The 15,530-nt window shown below is 37.9% G+C and overlaps 10 protein-coding genes across 10 annotated transcripts; 5 read left to right on the top strand and 5 right to left on the bottom strand.

Annotated features, from left to right (window-relative positions):
• The first annotated feature begins 68 nt into the window (after nucleotides 1-68).
• On the top strand, nucleotides 69-739 carry B0P05DRAFT_526624 (uncharacterized protein). The gene has a single exon (XM_051576452.1). The coding sequence runs from the start codon at nucleotides 110-112 to the stop codon at nucleotides 614-616; it is 507 nt and encodes a 168-aa protein (XP_051438321.1). The 5' UTR covers nucleotides 69-109; the 3' UTR covers nucleotides 617-739.
• Nucleotides 740-4,144: 3,405 nt separating this feature from the next.
• On the top strand, nucleotides 4,145-5,601 carry B0P05DRAFT_526616 (Alpha/Beta hydrolase protein). Its single transcript, XM_051576451.1, has 4 exons — nucleotides 4,145-4,606; nucleotides 4,678-4,821; nucleotides 4,864-5,016; nucleotides 5,063-5,601. The coding sequence occupies exons 1-4, from the start codon at nucleotides 4,169-4,171 to the stop codon at nucleotides 5,339-5,341; spliced, it is 1,014 nt and encodes a 337-aa protein (XP_051438320.1). The 5' UTR covers nucleotides 4,145-4,168; the 3' UTR covers nucleotides 5,342-5,601.
• Nucleotides 5,602-7,350, bottom strand: B0P05DRAFT_526614 (uncharacterized protein). The gene has a single exon (XM_051576450.1). The coding sequence runs from the start codon at nucleotides 7,302-7,304 to the stop codon at nucleotides 5,613-5,615; it is 1,692 nt and encodes a 563-aa protein (XP_051438319.1). The 5' UTR covers nucleotides 7,305-7,350; the 3' UTR covers nucleotides 5,602-5,612.
• A 181-nt stretch (nucleotides 7,351-7,531) lies between these two features.
• On the top strand, nucleotides 7,532-7,858 carry B0P05DRAFT_526613 (small subunit of serine palmitoyltransferase-like protein). Its single transcript, XM_051576449.1, has 2 exons — nucleotides 7,532-7,657; nucleotides 7,708-7,858. The coding sequence occupies exons 1-2, from the start codon at nucleotides 7,552-7,554 to the stop codon at nucleotides 7,788-7,790; spliced, it is 189 nt and encodes a 62-aa protein (XP_051438318.1). The 5' UTR covers nucleotides 7,532-7,551; the 3' UTR covers nucleotides 7,791-7,858.
• On the bottom strand, nucleotides 7,859-8,668 carry B0P05DRAFT_526610 (complex I intermediate-associated protein 30-domain-containing protein). The gene is made up of 3 exons (XM_051576448.1): nucleotides 8,607-8,668; nucleotides 8,144-8,565; nucleotides 7,859-8,095 (listed from the first exon to the last, which is right to left on the bottom strand). Exons 1-3 carry the CDS (start codon nucleotides 8,659-8,661, stop codon nucleotides 7,889-7,891), a joined length of 684 nt encoding a protein of 227 aa, XP_051438317.1. The 5' UTR covers nucleotides 8,662-8,668; the 3' UTR covers nucleotides 7,859-7,888.
• Nucleotides 8,669-8,948: 280 nt separating this feature from the next.
• B0P05DRAFT_463238 (kinase-like domain-containing protein) lies at nucleotides 8,949-10,226 on the top strand (the record flags this gene model as incomplete). The annotated part of the gene is made up of 6 exons (XM_051574156.1): nucleotides 8,949-9,226; nucleotides 9,264-9,458; nucleotides 9,502-9,640; nucleotides 9,694-9,772; nucleotides 9,818-9,887; nucleotides 9,941-10,226. 6 exons carry the CDS (start codon nucleotides 8,949-8,951, stop codon nucleotides 10,224-10,226), a joined length of 1,047 nt encoding a protein of 348 aa, XP_051438316.1.
• A 97-nt stretch (nucleotides 10,227-10,323) lies between these two features.
• On the bottom strand, nucleotides 10,324-11,767 carry B0P05DRAFT_526598 (mannose-1-phosphate guanyltransferase). The gene is made up of 5 exons (XM_051576447.1): nucleotides 11,664-11,767; nucleotides 11,494-11,597; nucleotides 11,167-11,439; nucleotides 10,955-11,113; nucleotides 10,324-10,906 (listed from the first exon to the last, which is right to left on the bottom strand). The coding sequence occupies exons 1-5, from the start codon at nucleotides 11,686-11,688 to the stop codon at nucleotides 10,376-10,378; spliced, it is 1,092 nt and encodes a 363-aa protein (XP_051438315.1). The 5' UTR covers nucleotides 11,689-11,767; the 3' UTR covers nucleotides 10,324-10,375.
• A 547-nt stretch (nucleotides 11,768-12,314) lies between these two features.
• Nucleotides 12,315-12,975, top strand: B0P05DRAFT_583742 (uncharacterized protein; the record flags this gene model as incomplete). Its single annotated transcript, XM_051582284.1, has 2 exons — nucleotides 12,315-12,771; nucleotides 12,824-12,975. The coding sequence occupies 2 exons, from the start codon at nucleotides 12,315-12,317 to the stop codon at nucleotides 12,973-12,975; spliced, it is 609 nt and encodes a 202-aa protein (XP_051438314.1).
• A 246-nt stretch (nucleotides 12,976-13,221) lies between these two features.
• B0P05DRAFT_463348 (anthranilate phosphoribosyltransferase) lies at nucleotides 13,222-14,305 on the bottom strand (the record flags this gene model as incomplete). Its single annotated transcript, XM_051574162.1, has 3 exons — nucleotides 13,222-13,548; nucleotides 13,603-13,983; nucleotides 14,042-14,305. The coding sequence occupies 3 exons, from the start codon at nucleotides 14,303-14,305 to the stop codon at nucleotides 13,222-13,224; spliced, it is 972 nt and encodes a 323-aa protein (XP_051438313.1).
• A 181-nt stretch (nucleotides 14,306-14,486) lies between these two features.
• On the bottom strand, nucleotides 14,487-15,374 carry B0P05DRAFT_526586 (uncharacterized protein). Its single transcript, XM_051576446.1, has 2 exons — nucleotides 14,759-15,374; nucleotides 14,487-14,717 (listed from the first exon to the last, which is right to left on the bottom strand). Exons 1-2 carry the CDS (start codon nucleotides 14,967-14,969, stop codon nucleotides 14,689-14,691), a joined length of 240 nt encoding a protein of 79 aa, XP_051438312.1. The 5' UTR covers nucleotides 14,970-15,374; the 3' UTR covers nucleotides 14,487-14,688.
• Nucleotides 15,375-15,530: the final 156 nt, after the last annotated feature.

The raw sequence follows: 15,530 nt of genomic DNA, 5'->3' as shown, positions 1-15,530 counted from the left end.
GTGATGCAGAAAACATATAAAAGGGCCCACCTGTTCCTGTCTTTCCCTCTCCTACTTGTTCTATATCCATTCGATCTCACTGATCTCTATATCCATTGCTTCTCTAACAATGCAACCTACTCTTGTCTTGGCTTTCTTTGCTCTCTTTGCTGCTGTCTGCAGCGCTTTGCCTGCTTTCAGCAAACGTGATCCTTCTTACACGATCCAACTCAACTCTGAAACTGCTTTTTGTTCCTTCTTGCCTCCTAATACTGGTGACGACGTAGGCTCTACTGAAAACGACGGCAAGCCCTTCTGTACCGATGACAGTCTTGGTGGCGAGGCCTTCCCTACCGGCTTCATCCAGACTGCTCACTTTGCCAGTACTGACGACTATGTCCAGGTCACCGGTACCATCGATCGCTCCAAGTACAGCCTTAGCTCCTCTGACGGTGGTGGACAATACGACAACAAGGACATTGACGGCGTGGTCTGCAATGGCTACAAGTACTGGGTCAACATGCTCGAGCCTGATGCCAACACTTTCTGTATCCGTTGCTGCAAGAACCAATCCGACTGTAACTTGGGCTTGTCTACTTATGGTTGTGAAAGAGTTGTTCCTGGTGACTACAGCTAAATAACGGTAGACCAGCCATGAGAGTCACTGCATTTTCTCTTGTCTCTTTTTCAACCATTTTTATTTATTTCTATGTATTTTTATCTGTATTTTTATCTGTATTTTTATCTGTATTTTTATCTGTCGACAACAATAAACTTGAAAAAAAAAGTATAAAAAAAGAGAGAAATCCTTTTATGTGTCTATGAGCATACATTCAAGCATTTAAGCATTCAACTAGAGCTGCTTGTTTCTGGCTTTAGTTTTTCCTCTTCAGTTTAGGATACAATTGAGTTGTCTGATCTATTTGGCTTTTGTAAAAACGTATACTAAACGAAAAGATGCCCCCTTTCTTTTTTTTTCTTTTTTTTTCCTTTTCATAGGGAACACATAGAATCTGTTAGTTCTTTGCAGTACAAGGTGTACTTGATTGCATCAAATTATGCAAAAGACATGGCACCACTTGAAATGATGTACTTTGTCTATCAGAAAGTGTACACAAAATAATAGTCCAAAGCCTGTTTATACACGCATAAATGATCCAATCAGCTCCAAACAACATTTACTAGCATCTAAGATACCTTTGGAGTTGACTTGGATCGAAAAAAAAGTAATTTGTGAAAAATGGTCAAAATGACCATTCGGCCAAAAGGTACTACCCATCAAAAAAGCTCGTTGACAACCTTCAATCTTCTTTTGAGCGCTGCAAGGCGAAAAATATAGCTATCAGCAAGCATAAATACTCAGAATGCGCGCCAGAGGCTCTAGTTTTTGGAAAATGTGTTTGTTTAACAATTGTACTATAGGAATGGTACGATAGAAGTGAAAAACCTTGTAAACGTTTTTGCCTATTTGCTGAAGGCTTTAGCAGCAAAGTTGTTGTGTTCTTTATAGCAACAGGCTCAGAAAGCGAACATATACAGCTTTTATCACTACACTAAAGCCATATAACCGCATCTTGATGCAGTTTTCAGCGAGAGCTCCATTTTAGATGCTCATGAAAAATCGAGAACTATACACATTCAGTCCCTGATATCCAATCATTTCGCGTGTATGATGATACTTGGATTTCATGTGTCTTAAAACGGTAACAACTTTTGATATGATAGACAAACGTTCGTTTATGAAAGATCATTATGTATTCATAGAAAACATGTCCATTCATATATATGAAATCATAGAGGAGCACATTAATTATCTAGGTTATAAATGCGTGTATCTTCCAACTTATTTCCCTAGAACTTAACCCAATAGAGCAATTCACAGGGGTAAAGAGCAGCTTTTGAATTCAGGGTTTTCTTCCCTAAGGTCTATCGCATCCTAAAGAGACTTCATCTAACAATTAGTCGCCTTGTTTCATTTTGTTATTACATCTCTTTAATCTTAATTGATACTGTTGTCTTGTTTTTGAATAGCCCAAAAGACCCTTCCCTCGCAAGAGAACCCAACACAGAGAACATGAATGATAGAACACTCAGTTGCAATGATTGGTATCGAGGACGTTCATTTGCAAACCACTAGCCGCAAGCATCTCTTGCACAATCAAGAGCCCAAGCCAAGGAGCATGACTAAAGACAATCAGCTGCAGTTGTTGGTATCAAGGACGTTCATCTAGGACTATTTGCCGCAGGCATCTCGATTGCTGAGGTATGGGGAAAAAAAAGAGAAATAACAAAAAAAAAATGGTTGATAACGAAATTACAAAGGAGAGTCTATTATTAAAATCAGTAAAACACATCTGCACTTATCCTCTAATGATATACTCCAATTGAAGTTTTGAAATCATTGCGATTCTGTGTTGTATATGAGAACTACATCAGAGTTAAGTTTAAAGTATGACGTCGAGTGGATTTTCACAAAGACAAGGAGATAATGAGCAAGTCTATTAAAAGAAGCTGTAGAATACATGTGGTTATACTTTAAAAAGTAGAGAAAAAGATAAATTACTGTGAGAATCACACACAAAAATCTGATAAAAGCACGTAATACAGCTAAACATTGCTGTCTTTTGTTCATCTACCCCACATTTACATTGTGAAGAGACAATATTTCTATTGTCCTATGTTCTTTAGTGCTTTAAGTAATATAAAGTATCTTTGGTAGGTCCATAGCTGCCAAGTTCTATATGGCCTCTAGAGCAAAAACTCTCAGAAATGCTCAAAACACAGCTTAAACATGCCAATCTTTGATGAACCATTACTCGACAACTAGACTATCAAAGAAGTCTATTTTTTTTTTCTATTTAAATCATGTTCTTTCGAGTCAAGGAATCGAATGGTACCATTGGTTTGGCTGTTATGTGAATTTTTTTTAACCATGGAAGATCCATGGAGGTTCGTAAAGATGAAAAAAATAATGCAGGCCTGATCCAGCCGAAATGAGGTGAAGCCATGTCTAGGTACTTCTTGCAAAAAGAAAACGAGTTTACTAAGATAAAAAAATGAGTTTACCAGAGGATTGCCTTTAAATCTGCAGCCAAAGGTCATTATACACTGTAATTAGTACAAAAGAGGTCCTTTACAGTAGATATTAACTAGGAAGTAGATACTTACTCTTACATAATTCAATATGGAGAGTGTTTGTGAGTAAAATCTACTATTATATATGATACTTTGAGCCCAAAGAGAGTAGCTTTGGACATGGCAAATGATGAATGTCGTGCAAAAAAAAGAGAGTTAGATGTTTCAAATATTGATTTCTTGCGTATTTACGTGCACTCTGAAGATCATTCTTTTTTCTCTATACCAGTACTTACAAACCACAACCACGTATCAATCGCCTTGAGAGAAAGACTAGACATCAGTTTTACAAAAATAAAATATAACACCTTAACATATTGAAGACAGCATCATCATGTTTTGGCAAGTGAAGTGTACCCTGATCAACGCATGCTGAAGATGAAAGACAGCAATAAAGCAACAGACTTGAGTGGATAAAATTGTTAGATTACAAGCATAGCTTTTATTACGCAAAGGCAACAACAAAGACAAAGAACTTGCGCAATATAAGCATATTGTGGATCTGGTCAAGGCAATCCAGTCTTTCGAAGATCTCTTCTTGTCTAAACAAGAGCTGATCAGACTCCTAAACAGAAATAAGAAGACTCAAAGAAGGAAACATACACCACGAAAACCTAATAATCCCTGAATGAATATTTTCCAACTGCAAAAGAGAGCCAGAGCTTAAAGAAAAGGTTTTAAACCAGCAGTACACCTTGATGGGGAGCCTTGTAGATATCTAAGGAACTAACTTGATTGAAGAAAACTTTGTGATTGGAAGCTTCCCTAATCAAGTAAGGCATACCTCTTCAGACAACGAACTCTGGAAGCTATTTTACCAAGATACCCTTTTTAGCGATCAAGAAAGCATTGTCATTGTATTTATGGCTCCCCATTCACAATGACACATTTCGAAATGATGTCTATTGTACTCTCCTAATAGTCATTCCTTTGTGTATGTTTATCGTACCTGATTCTGAGAGACAAAATGACGTATTTTGAAGTCATTTGAGTACAGAGATGTGTAACAAAACTTTTTGTTTTCTTTCCCTTTTTTTTTTTGTTATTTGTTTATATGATACTTGAACCACTTGTCTTTCTGTTTTATTTGAATTTCGTCTGGGGAGCAGTCTACCAAACACCACTCAAGAGTGATTCGTATGTAGAAGCCATGACGTTGAAATCTGTCTATCGTCATTCGAGTACAACCCGCTTATTCCAACGCATGGATATATCTACGAAAATCATGTCTACACCTTACACATTAAAGATGTCTATGGGAACTGCATTTAGACCCAGTCAGGATCAACTGGATTTGATGGTGACTCGTTATACTTCTAGACAACATTTACGGTTTTATGATCATTATGAATTACAGCCTATGGATTATCCATTACCAGATATCACACACCATCCTACAGTGCTAATATTATCTGAAATGAGCTATGATGCTTATACAGAGATAGATAAAGAAGGTCAACAATGGTATGACTTGGGGTCTGAATGGGATGTTGTAAAGTATATATATATATACACACACACACACACACATAGAGTGGATCAATAAAACTCATGTCCCTATAGAATTCAACATTTGGTTGGGAAAAGGATGGTCTCAGAGGCCATGTTTTTGGAAATACAGACAACTCACACTTGGTCATTGCATTTAAAGGGACTACAGCTGCTTTGTTTGGTGGAGAACCTACAGGAGAAAAAGACAAGTTAAATGTAAGTTGAATGTTAGAGTCATGATGTATTCATCCAGTCAAGGACAATCTATTGTTTTCATGTTGCTGTGGTAAAGTCAATCGAGGCTGGACAGCCATGTGTGGTTGTAATGATGGAAAAGATCAGTTTGTGTGTGATCAGCATTGTCTTGATAAAACCATTATCCAATCTGAATTCTACTATGACTATGCTATGGTAGGTTATCAACTAAAGAAAGAGATAATCATACAAGCTGGCATAGAAAATATTTCTGGATATAGCCAAACGCTATCCTAATGCAACTATTTGGCTTACAGGACATTCATTGGGTGGTGCTGTAGCTACTTTATTAGGTCAAACATTTGGTGTGCCTGCTGTTAGTTTTGAGAGTCCTGGAGACCGACTTGCCTCTCAGCGTTTACATTTACCTCATGGACCAGGGGCACAATACATGCCCATTTGGCATTTTGGACATACAGCAGATCCTATCTTTATTGGTGTTTGCACTGTAAGTCAAGCAATCGTTGCCAATCGAGACTGATCGGTTCTGATTAGGGACCCATGAGTGGCTGTTACTATGCAGGATTTGCCATGGAAACTCGCTGTCATACAGGCAAATCATGCGTATGGGATACAGTCAAGGATTATGGATGGAGAGTCAATATTGCTCATCATCGTATTGGTACATTAATTGAAGATATCCTCAAGAAACCCAATGAATTTCCTGTTCCTGAATGCAAAGTACAGCATGACTGTGATGATTGTGGTTTATGGACATTTGAAGATGATAGAGATAGGATTCAATAAACTGTTTATTGTATGGGTATTTCTTCTTCAGTGACTGTATAGCCATGATCATGTTCTCGGATTAAAATCATTTTACCATCTGCAGGATTTAAATAAGCAGGCTGATTGACTGTTTCGCCGTCTAAACCATTGGTAAACAAAATAGGGGAATTACTAATAATCTGAGGTAACATGTAGCCTGTCCTTGTCAGCCGAGACCATGTATCTTCAGAATAACCAATCACATAAACACCAATAAGCCAAACAATAACATAAGAAAGAACCCAGAGCATACTAAGCCAAGTCCAATGAGCAGCAGAATAAGGATAAATACCATTTGCTTCAGAAGGCAGCACTAAGGGTGCTGGACAGTTAGGATTCGCATACAACGCATCCACCAGAGCACCTGATGTAGGGACACCATTCAGCATATCTAACGGAAGGCTATTGGGAAGCATGGTTCCATAGACACCTACGCCTGATCGAATCGCATCCGCAAGTGCATCCGCAACCACTTTATTATTTGCGGATAAGGTGTTTGAGGCATCCAAAAGATGACATGCGATTGAATGATCAACCAACGTACAACTATAATTGGAAGCAGATGCAGTGACATAAACACCACCATAATAAGACATATTGGAACTATAGACAATGACAGCTTCTTGTCCTTCCGCATGTGTGTATCGAAGGACTTGTAGTTCCACAGCTGAATAAGTAGATGCCATGGATGCATTATAAGGTATGGCTGTATGTGTCGTATTGTCTATCATGATCATCAAGGTGCCATTGACATGGGTTGCATTTGTCACTGGGACTTGTTCTCCATCCACAGACAATGCCATGATAGCACTATCATTGTTCGATCCATATTCGGCTGTAGCTGTCATGAGTGAACTTGTGGCAGTAGATGACGTTAGAGTGGCTGTAGCCTTTGGATCACATGAACTGGTGTGATGGTAATGTCTTCTCCTTAGATTTGTGTTACTTGAATAAGCCGCTGTCATGTTTTGAATAGGAGTAAGCTGTGTACTAAGTAAACTGAGAGAATAAGGGCTCGTTGGGTTAGCGTAGAGACTGGCATTCAATTGATTCAGGAGAGGAGTTGCGTCTGCTAAGGTATGGCTGACCCAACCTGATGTATAAGCAGTAGAGGCAGTAGCATAATCTTGAGTCGTATTATGTTGACATTCTGCCAGATTTGTAGAAGTCATACCACCCACGCGATAATAGATAGTGACTGAAGATTGTAATTCGCCTTCAAGCGCATTACCTAAAAGAGTAGCTGCAGTAACCAAAAGAGCAATCAAGAAATACCGCAGTCCAGATCGATGGCGAATACAACTCCACATTGCTCTCCATCCACCTGTTGAACCGAACGAGACCAAAGAGTCAGGATGAACTCCCTTTGTGAATGTCTTGACTAAACCCACTGTGATGGACCGAGTGGCAAGTGCACAACCTAAACCTTGGAATAATGTGTTGAGAAAGTTGGCAGGATAGGTACGATAGGCTGGTAAATAATCTGTGCCTGGCAAAGGAACAAACCACCATAATCTGGCCAAAATGAAACAAATGACTGAGAGTGTCCATAGGAAATGAATTTTCCAATCAATCTTATACACAGCATGATATTCTCCAAGTAGTTCTTGTCCGTGTTTCAATTGAGATCTTTCTATTACTTTTTCCATTTGATTGATCTCATCTTTGGGTGTCATTGTAGAATGAGTCGAGAAGAATAAAAAGAGAGAGAAAAAGAGTGGTTGTTTTCTTTTGGGTTGTTTATATACTAACCAAACTGTTTGTTCAGCCCTTTATCTTGGTGTAACTGATGGACAATGGCATGTCAGTTACAAAGAAAAAAAAAAAGGGTTTCACACTGTCCTTATTTAGTAAATCAGGTCACAACCAATCAACGCATTTTATTTTATTTTATTTTATTTTTGTCTTTTTTTCTTCTTCTTCATGATGACTACTACACGCATGTCAAACTACTTATCTACTAAACTCTATCAATATGAACTCCAAACAGCTCTTTATATGTTGGAACCTTGGGAAAAGGCTTTGTTTAGTAAGTTCATCAACAGATGATAGTTCTCTCATTTACACTTGTTTGTTTAGATACGATTGTCTTGAGCATAGTCTCTCTTTCTGCTATTACCATGTACCAATATACACCTGTCTTATTCAAACTACTTCATTAAATAACTATGCATTCATTCATCATGACTAATAATAAACAAAAGAGGGCTTCTATTGTTAATCTCACTATCACTTTCCATTTATGAACCACATTTTATTTTTATTCTTCTTTAGGTGGTATGCGATCAAGATCACCTTCAGTAAACTCAGTATTCATTGCCTTTATCCATTCTACTTCAATCTCAAAAGGACCTTCTTGACGATCCATCAATGAAATGCCCACTGTCTTTACTTTCTCTCGAAACATGTCAATCTGGTCTTCTTGAATCATGCCGTTGTTGGTCAAGATAAAGTCTTTAAAGGGAATCTATCGCTTTATGATCAACCAATGGCTTTTGTTCAACGGTTGACTTACCATCACTGTTTCCCATTGTCCAGGTGTACGTAAAAATAAACGGTGCTGAAACAAATCTGTCTTGACTACACCGTCTGTCTGGATATTCACAAAATACTTACGACGATCACCCTTGACATGCAAAGCTAAATAACGAAACAAACTGGTGTCAAAACAAGGTGTACCAAATAAGGTTTGATCTCTAGGTTTGGTTCGAATAGCTGCATAACCACTCTGCTTGATCTCTCGATTACTGGGGAGTTCTAATGAAATAATGCCGTGAAAACGCCCTGTGCCTTCAGGTGTGATGTCCAGATGGGCTTCAGAGAACCCACCAATGTCTTTGTCACAGCCTATAGCCCAATGCTGCTTGTCTTTTTCTGTCTTTAAAGCAGCCATGGGCATCTCTTTTTGCCAGCCACGAAGGCCGTCCATATTGATAGCTGAGGTATTGTTATTGCAATGTCAGTGTCGTGAAGTATACCTTTTAAGCTCGATTCGGCAAGTTCAGTAGCTGTTCTTTTGAATAAGGAAAACATAAGAAAAATACAATAAAAAAAAGAAGTGAGAATCCCTTGCTTACAAGTTTAAATCCCAGTCAAGATAGTCTCTCTCTCTCTCTCTCTTGTAAAGACCCTCTTTTTTTTTTTTATCAAGCAACAATCAAGGTAGACAACAGTGTGTTGGCCCTATGTTGTTCTACAGTATCTAAAGATCATGATGTTTTTCTATTTTTGATATGATGTCAACCATGTTCGAAACGCGTCCCAAAGTCACGAAAACAGACACCAAACGCGTTTCTCTTTTTTATTTATTTAACTATACAATGCAAGACGATACGGACAATATGAATTATGTAGATTATACACCACGACGTATGATGACTCACTCTTCTCGCTTGACCCTTCCTTCCACACCCAATTCACTCACACTGGCTAAATACAGACGTTCTTATTTCTACCAACAACTCGCACGACAAGACGTCCATCCTATACCCGACAATTTGGATTTCATGGATTCACCTGCTGTCAGAAGACACTTTGGTATCAGTGAAAAAGTAGCTGTGCTTGATGATCGACAAGTATCGCAACAGCCTTTAAAAAAGTAAGTCAGGTCATCGTGTTCTTGGCTTATGTATCAGTTGCTCGGATTGGCATATCCATGATTTTGACGTAGGGGAGAATTTAGGCAAAGGCAAATTTGGAAGTGTCTATAAAGCAAAGGAATTGAGAACAGGACAGATTGTGGCATTAAAGATATTGAAAAAGAAAGAATTGGAACAGTACCGCGTTGAACCCTTTATTAAGCGTGAAATTGAGATTCAAGGACACTTAAAGTAAGTTAAACTCCATTCTACCGATTAGCTGATCCATAGCAAGTCACCCTAATATCACTCGTCTCTATGGATATTTCCATGATAAAGAACAAATCTACCTTGTATTGGAATATGCAGGTGATAGTGATCTTTATACCTGTTTAGAATCACACAAACGATTTACAGAGACAGAAACAGCCAATGTGAGTAGTAATCCATAGCTTTTATATGGGGCTTTCTGATCCCGTTGTGTTAGTATATTCTAGAGATTGCAGAAGCATTAGCGTATATGCATCAATTGGGTGTCTTTCATCGAGATATCAAGTTAGAGAACAGTAAGTAGACAACATTACAACCGTCTTGTTGAATTCATGTCCTAGTCTTGATCAGCAAGGATGGTGCCTTAAAAATAGCAGATTTTGGATGGGCAGTCTATGACCCAAAGCCAAGGTAAAAAAAAAAAAAAAAAAAAAAAAAGCCATTTTAATAAACCCCCTAAATAGGCGAAATACATTTTGTGGTACATTGGATTATTTACCTCCCGAAATGATACAACGCCAAACGCATGGTGCATCTGTGGATATTTGGGCACTGGGCGTATTATGTTATGAATTACTTGTAGGCAAAGCTCCTTTTGAAGACCCTTTAGATCCTGCCCGAGAAGATCATCAAGCTACTTATCAACGTATCTTGAAAGCACACGTCACATTCCCTTCTGATCTGAGTGATGGAGCCAAACATTTTGTACTTGGGGTAAAAAAGTACACTTCTAGTATTCTATGTGACTGATTGTGTATTTTAGTGCCTTCAAAAAGACCCTTCAAAACGTATTCGTATGTCAGATATACCATCTGATCCATGGATTCAATCACATATGATATAAGGTGTATATATTTATTTGATTAAAGAAAAAAAAAATAACTTTTTTAAAAGTATATTTACATGATAATTTGAGGTTCTGTAATATTGTTAGAGATAGATTTGTGTGGTAAAATAGAGCCACCATTGACATAGATTTCATCTTGAATAGTCACATCATCACCCAAGACAGAACAACCTTCCAATCGAGACCAGCGACCGATACTTGAATGCCAGCCTACAATACTTGATTGTACCCAAGCGAAATCTTTAATTTTAGCACCTTCCATCACCACACAACGTTGAAGGCGAACACCATCACCCACAACCACATTGGGACCAATCACGACATTAGGACCAATACGACACCCTGTGCCAATCTTGGCTGTAGGATGAACCATGACGTTACCCTTATAGACATAATCCAAGTTGGGATTGGCTATTTCTTGAGGCTTGTTCTTTGACAGATGAGAAAGATAGAGACAAGTACCAGTCAGATAATCTTTGGGCTGACCCACATCCATCCAAAAACCTTCTAAATCAAACGTATGAAGTTCACCGTCTTTAGCAATGTTGGGGAAGATTTCTTTTTCAATAGAAGTAGGTTTTAACTAGTATATACAATGTTAATTCACCTAAAGTCATGAACAGCGACTTACTTCAATACGATCAAGGACAGTAGGGTTAAAGAGATAGATACCAGCATTAATCTTGTTACTAATGAACTGTTGGGGTTTTTCAACAAAACGTTCAATCTTGGTAGAGTCAGCGTGATTTACAACAACACCATATTTGGAAGGATCGTCCACTTTAGTGACCTACATAAATTATGGCGTGAGTTTCGAATATATATTATAGAGGACAAACTTACAATAATAGTACCTTCATTGCCATGTGAGGCATGAAAGTCTCTGATTTGTTCAAAGGGATAATCACAAATGACATCACTATTCAAGACAAAGAAAGGAGAATCATCTTTACCAAGAATGTCTCTAGCCAAAGCTAAAGGACCAGCTGTACCAAGGGGCTCAGTTTCAACAGAGAAAGTGATAGTAACACCATATTCCTTTTCATATTCTTTTAAGGCAGAGACCATGATTTCAGGTCGATAGTTTACAGCCAAGACGATATCGGTCACACCAGCCTAAAAAAAAAAAAAAAAGATTAAAAAATCTAAGCCAAACACACTCATATATACCTTGGAAAGTGCTTCAATTTGATGAAGAATCATAGGACGATTAGCAAATTCGACAAGAGGTTTAGGCAAAGTGAGTGTAAGAGGTCTAAGACGAGTACCGAAACCTAAGATATGTCAGTATAAAACAAAAACAAAAGAAGGGCACGCGTTCTTATGCTATGTTACTTTACCACCGACAAGAATGAGAGCTTTCATATTGAATAGTTAAAAGTAAAGAAAAAGAAAGAAAGGGGAAAAGAAGAAAAGAAAGAAATGCTGATTTCTCTGTTTATAAATAAACCAAATAAAATAAAATAAAATAAATATAAAAAGTAGCACAGACTGTAGCTTATCCAGACCTTAATTTAAATAGCCAATCATATTGTGTCACCACATCATGATTATGAACAAATTTAGACTCCAAAACGATCAACGAGTTAAGATACCAAAAAGGCAATTATAGTTATTATAAACAAAACCAGTCTTAAGCAACTGGATTCTATACGATTGAATATAAGAAAGACATGAATTCAAGCTATTTTCTATATGTATATATTTATATAGAAATGAATCTAAAGAATATTGATTCATCATATTAATTTCTTGGCCTTATTTTGCCAAGTAATGAACAATACAATATATTTTATTTTTTATTTTACTCAGGTGATTTCAAATCCCTACTCTCTCTTTTTTTTTTTTTTTTTTATAAGAGGAATGGATCAACTCAAAAATACACTGCAAATAATACAAACACAACTTAAAGAATGCAACCAACAAAAACAAGATAGGATACAGAGGGTAATATCACTTGAGTGACATACATGGACTGATCTCAAAACCAGATGTCCACTAAACAAGTCTTGTTGCGTGAATCAGAGTGGATGTTACAACACAATCTACAGAACGCATTAAGAGAAGATCCTCAACAAAAAAAAGCCTATACACCTACGCTAAACCAACATAAACTTGTACCTATTATACCACCTTCCTCTTATTCATCAACAGACAGCATACAATTAACGGAGCCAAAGATAGAGTTTCATTTGGGTCATTGTCATGGTTGGATACGTCGTGGTCGTGTTTGGATTCGAGTACAATGCTCCAACAATTCAATCCATCTTTTCCCTTTCGACCTTTTACCAGAGACAGTCCATACTGCTCAAACAGACAGTCACTTTTTCTTTGGGTTTGATCTATTGCCTGATATTTCTGAACAAGACATACAACATTTAGGTGTCTATGCGGGTAGTAAGCTACATCCAATAGAATGGCTAGATCATCAAGACACAAGTTGGATAGGTAACATGTCTAAGTCAGTGCTAAAAATAACTTTTTTTTTCTTTTTAAATAGCACCCTTGTCGATCTGTGTTATGCAAGTTTACTTTCCTTGTCACGTTAGAGTTGACAATGTAGAATGGAATGACCATGCAGAGGTAGGGTTTGTTCTGTTTGGTATGGCGTATGATTCACATTCCTCTCTTTTGGTTAGTATTGGCATGTAGACAATCTCTCAATCAATTCAGAACAGACCATGTTAATTGTACGCACACCTCACTATTGGGATATGTATAGCCTGACAATGGAGACTATATCTCGGTCTATAGTGTCCCTAAAGACCAGATTATTACTCGAGAAAAACAGCCTAAAAAAGGACGTGGTCAAGACAATAGGCAATGCGTGTGTCGCACCAAATTCGACAACACGTGCACAATTGTCTTTGAGTCTAAGTCAGTTTAAATAATGATGCTTTATTGATTGCAAGTCTCTTGTCTAAAGGAATCCAATACATGTCTTGCATTGCCTGAACGAATGGATTCTTTTGCTTTTTGGACACCTTCCTTAAAGTCTTGAGCAATACCAGCCACAACCAATAAAGCAGCTGCATTTAACAAGACAAAGTCTAAAATAGGATGATTCTCCTCTAATTCATTGTCTAATAGTCTCTTGAGGATGTCTGCATTTTCATGGCAGTCGCCTCCTTTCACTTGATTTAAAGGATGTGTAGGGAGTCCAAAGTCGCGTGTGGGATGTAAAGTGCCTGTCGTGATTTCCCCAGAAGGATGAATTCTCCAGTACTACAAGGCATGGTGAGACAAATACATATATAGACACCACCAGAATACACTTACATTGGTCTCACCAGCAGGACTGATTTCATCTAGTTTTTCAGTACCACACACAACCAAGGCTTCTTGAACGCCTGTTAATTTGAGAGCATTGGCCATTAAAGAACCAATTTCTGGAGAATGAACTCCCACAACCACACGTCCTGGTTTAGCAGGGTTGCTCATAGGACCCAACAGATTAAAGACGGTAGGGACTGCAATTTCTTTTCTCAAAGAAGCCACATGCTTCATGGCAGGATGGTATGTTTGAGAGAACAAGAAGCAGAAATTAGTACGGTCGAGAATACCAGCCACTTGTTCAGGTTCAACAAGGGCAATGTGACAGCCATGGGCTTCCATCAGATCAGCAGATCCAGATTTAGAAGAAGCAGCACGATTACCATGCTAAATCCATCATTCAGATTCCCCTTTTTTTTAGTTTATTTTACTTTATTGTGCTTACCTTGGCTACTTTAGCACCAGCACCAGCAGCTACAACAGAAGCTGTGGTAGACACATTGTAAGTGTCGTGTCCATCACCACCTGTGCCTACAATATCTACGACATGGCCATTGAGTGATTCATAACCTTCATAAGGAACAAGTCGTGCATGACTACGCATGGCAGTTGCACAGGCAGCCACGATATGAGGATCTTTGTCTTTATGCTGTAATTTAAGTGAAATCAAGAAAGCAGATATTTGACTGGGTGTAGCTGTGCCTGACATGATGGCATTGATAGCTTCTTCTGCATCGTCAGGTGAGAATTGTGTAGGATCGTGGATCAACTTCTTGATAATGGTCTTCATGTAAAGATTAAAAAAGAAAAGAAAGAAGGGTACTAAAGCAGATGTGACCTTTTTAATTTATTTATTTTTGAGAAAAAAGATAGCACTATGGTTCACTCAAGTGTCATCAACGCGTATTTCTTTTCCTTTCTTTTTTTTTTCTGTATGCCTTCCATAGAATGAGTTGTTTAAAGTCTATTTGACCTTGTTATTCACTTGAAGATGTTCATGAACAACACAGTTTGTCTTCATGACAAGTTACGACTCATTTTGTGTTACACGATGAATAAAATTTACCAATTGACACCTGTCATATATATTATTTATTGTGCAGGAGAATAATGCATACGCACTAAATAATAAGCAGACAGACAGACAGACATGCACACTTACGATAAAAGTTAAAAGCAACTGCGATGAACAAGGATATACACAGCACAGTAGGACCTACGCGATCATCGTACGGGACTGTCTCACGATTTCTAATTTTGGTCGCTCTCCAATGAAATGTATACAGTGCATAAAGCATCACAAACATGGCTGTTACTGTAAATAAGGTGGCGGATAATTGTCCTATACGATCCCCAAAGTTCAAAAGACCCATAGCAAGCCCACCTAATACAACAGTGAAATTAAGCCAGGAAAGAAACGTTCTTTCATTAGCAAAAAAAAACACTTTAGGCTCAACTCGTACAGGTAATGCAATTCATTTACTAGGTGGCTCCAATACAGGTTGTGAAGAGGACATATTTTAGGGGAGAAAAAATGAAAACAAAGGCAAGTTGTAACGTTGATATCGATATATATATATGAACCCTATCTGACAATGGCAAAACATGTTTAAATACTGACTAGTAAAAATGAATTGTCCATGTTGGAACTCACTCAATTGGTCCTCGGTAAATTGCTTACCCATCAACTGCCCACATCTTTCCGTATAAGACAGTCTCCTAAAGATACTATAAGACATCATAGCCAAAAGTCATGCCTATGATGTGGTGAATAAAAAAGAAAGAAAGAAGAATGACATGCTTAAGAGAGACCAAGGACCAAATCATCCGTCTTTTATTCCTACATCAACAGCAGAAAGAAAACCAGTCTCGTTCGGGTCTTATGGCTTTTAAGTTTTAAAACTCCTACAATAGGTGTTGAAAGTGGTTCATTA

The sequence above is a fragment of the Gilbertella persicaria genome, assembly GCF_025201335.1.
Source record: "Gilbertella persicaria strain CBS 190.32 chromosome Unknown B0P05scaffold_5, whole genome shotgun sequence".
In the NCBI taxonomy this organism is placed as follows: Eukaryota; Fungi; Mucoromycota; class Mucoromycetes; order Mucorales; family Choanephoraceae; genus Gilbertella; species Gilbertella persicaria.
Note: the sequence above shows the minus strand (reverse complement) of the source record. Positions and strands in the feature narration are given on the sequence as shown.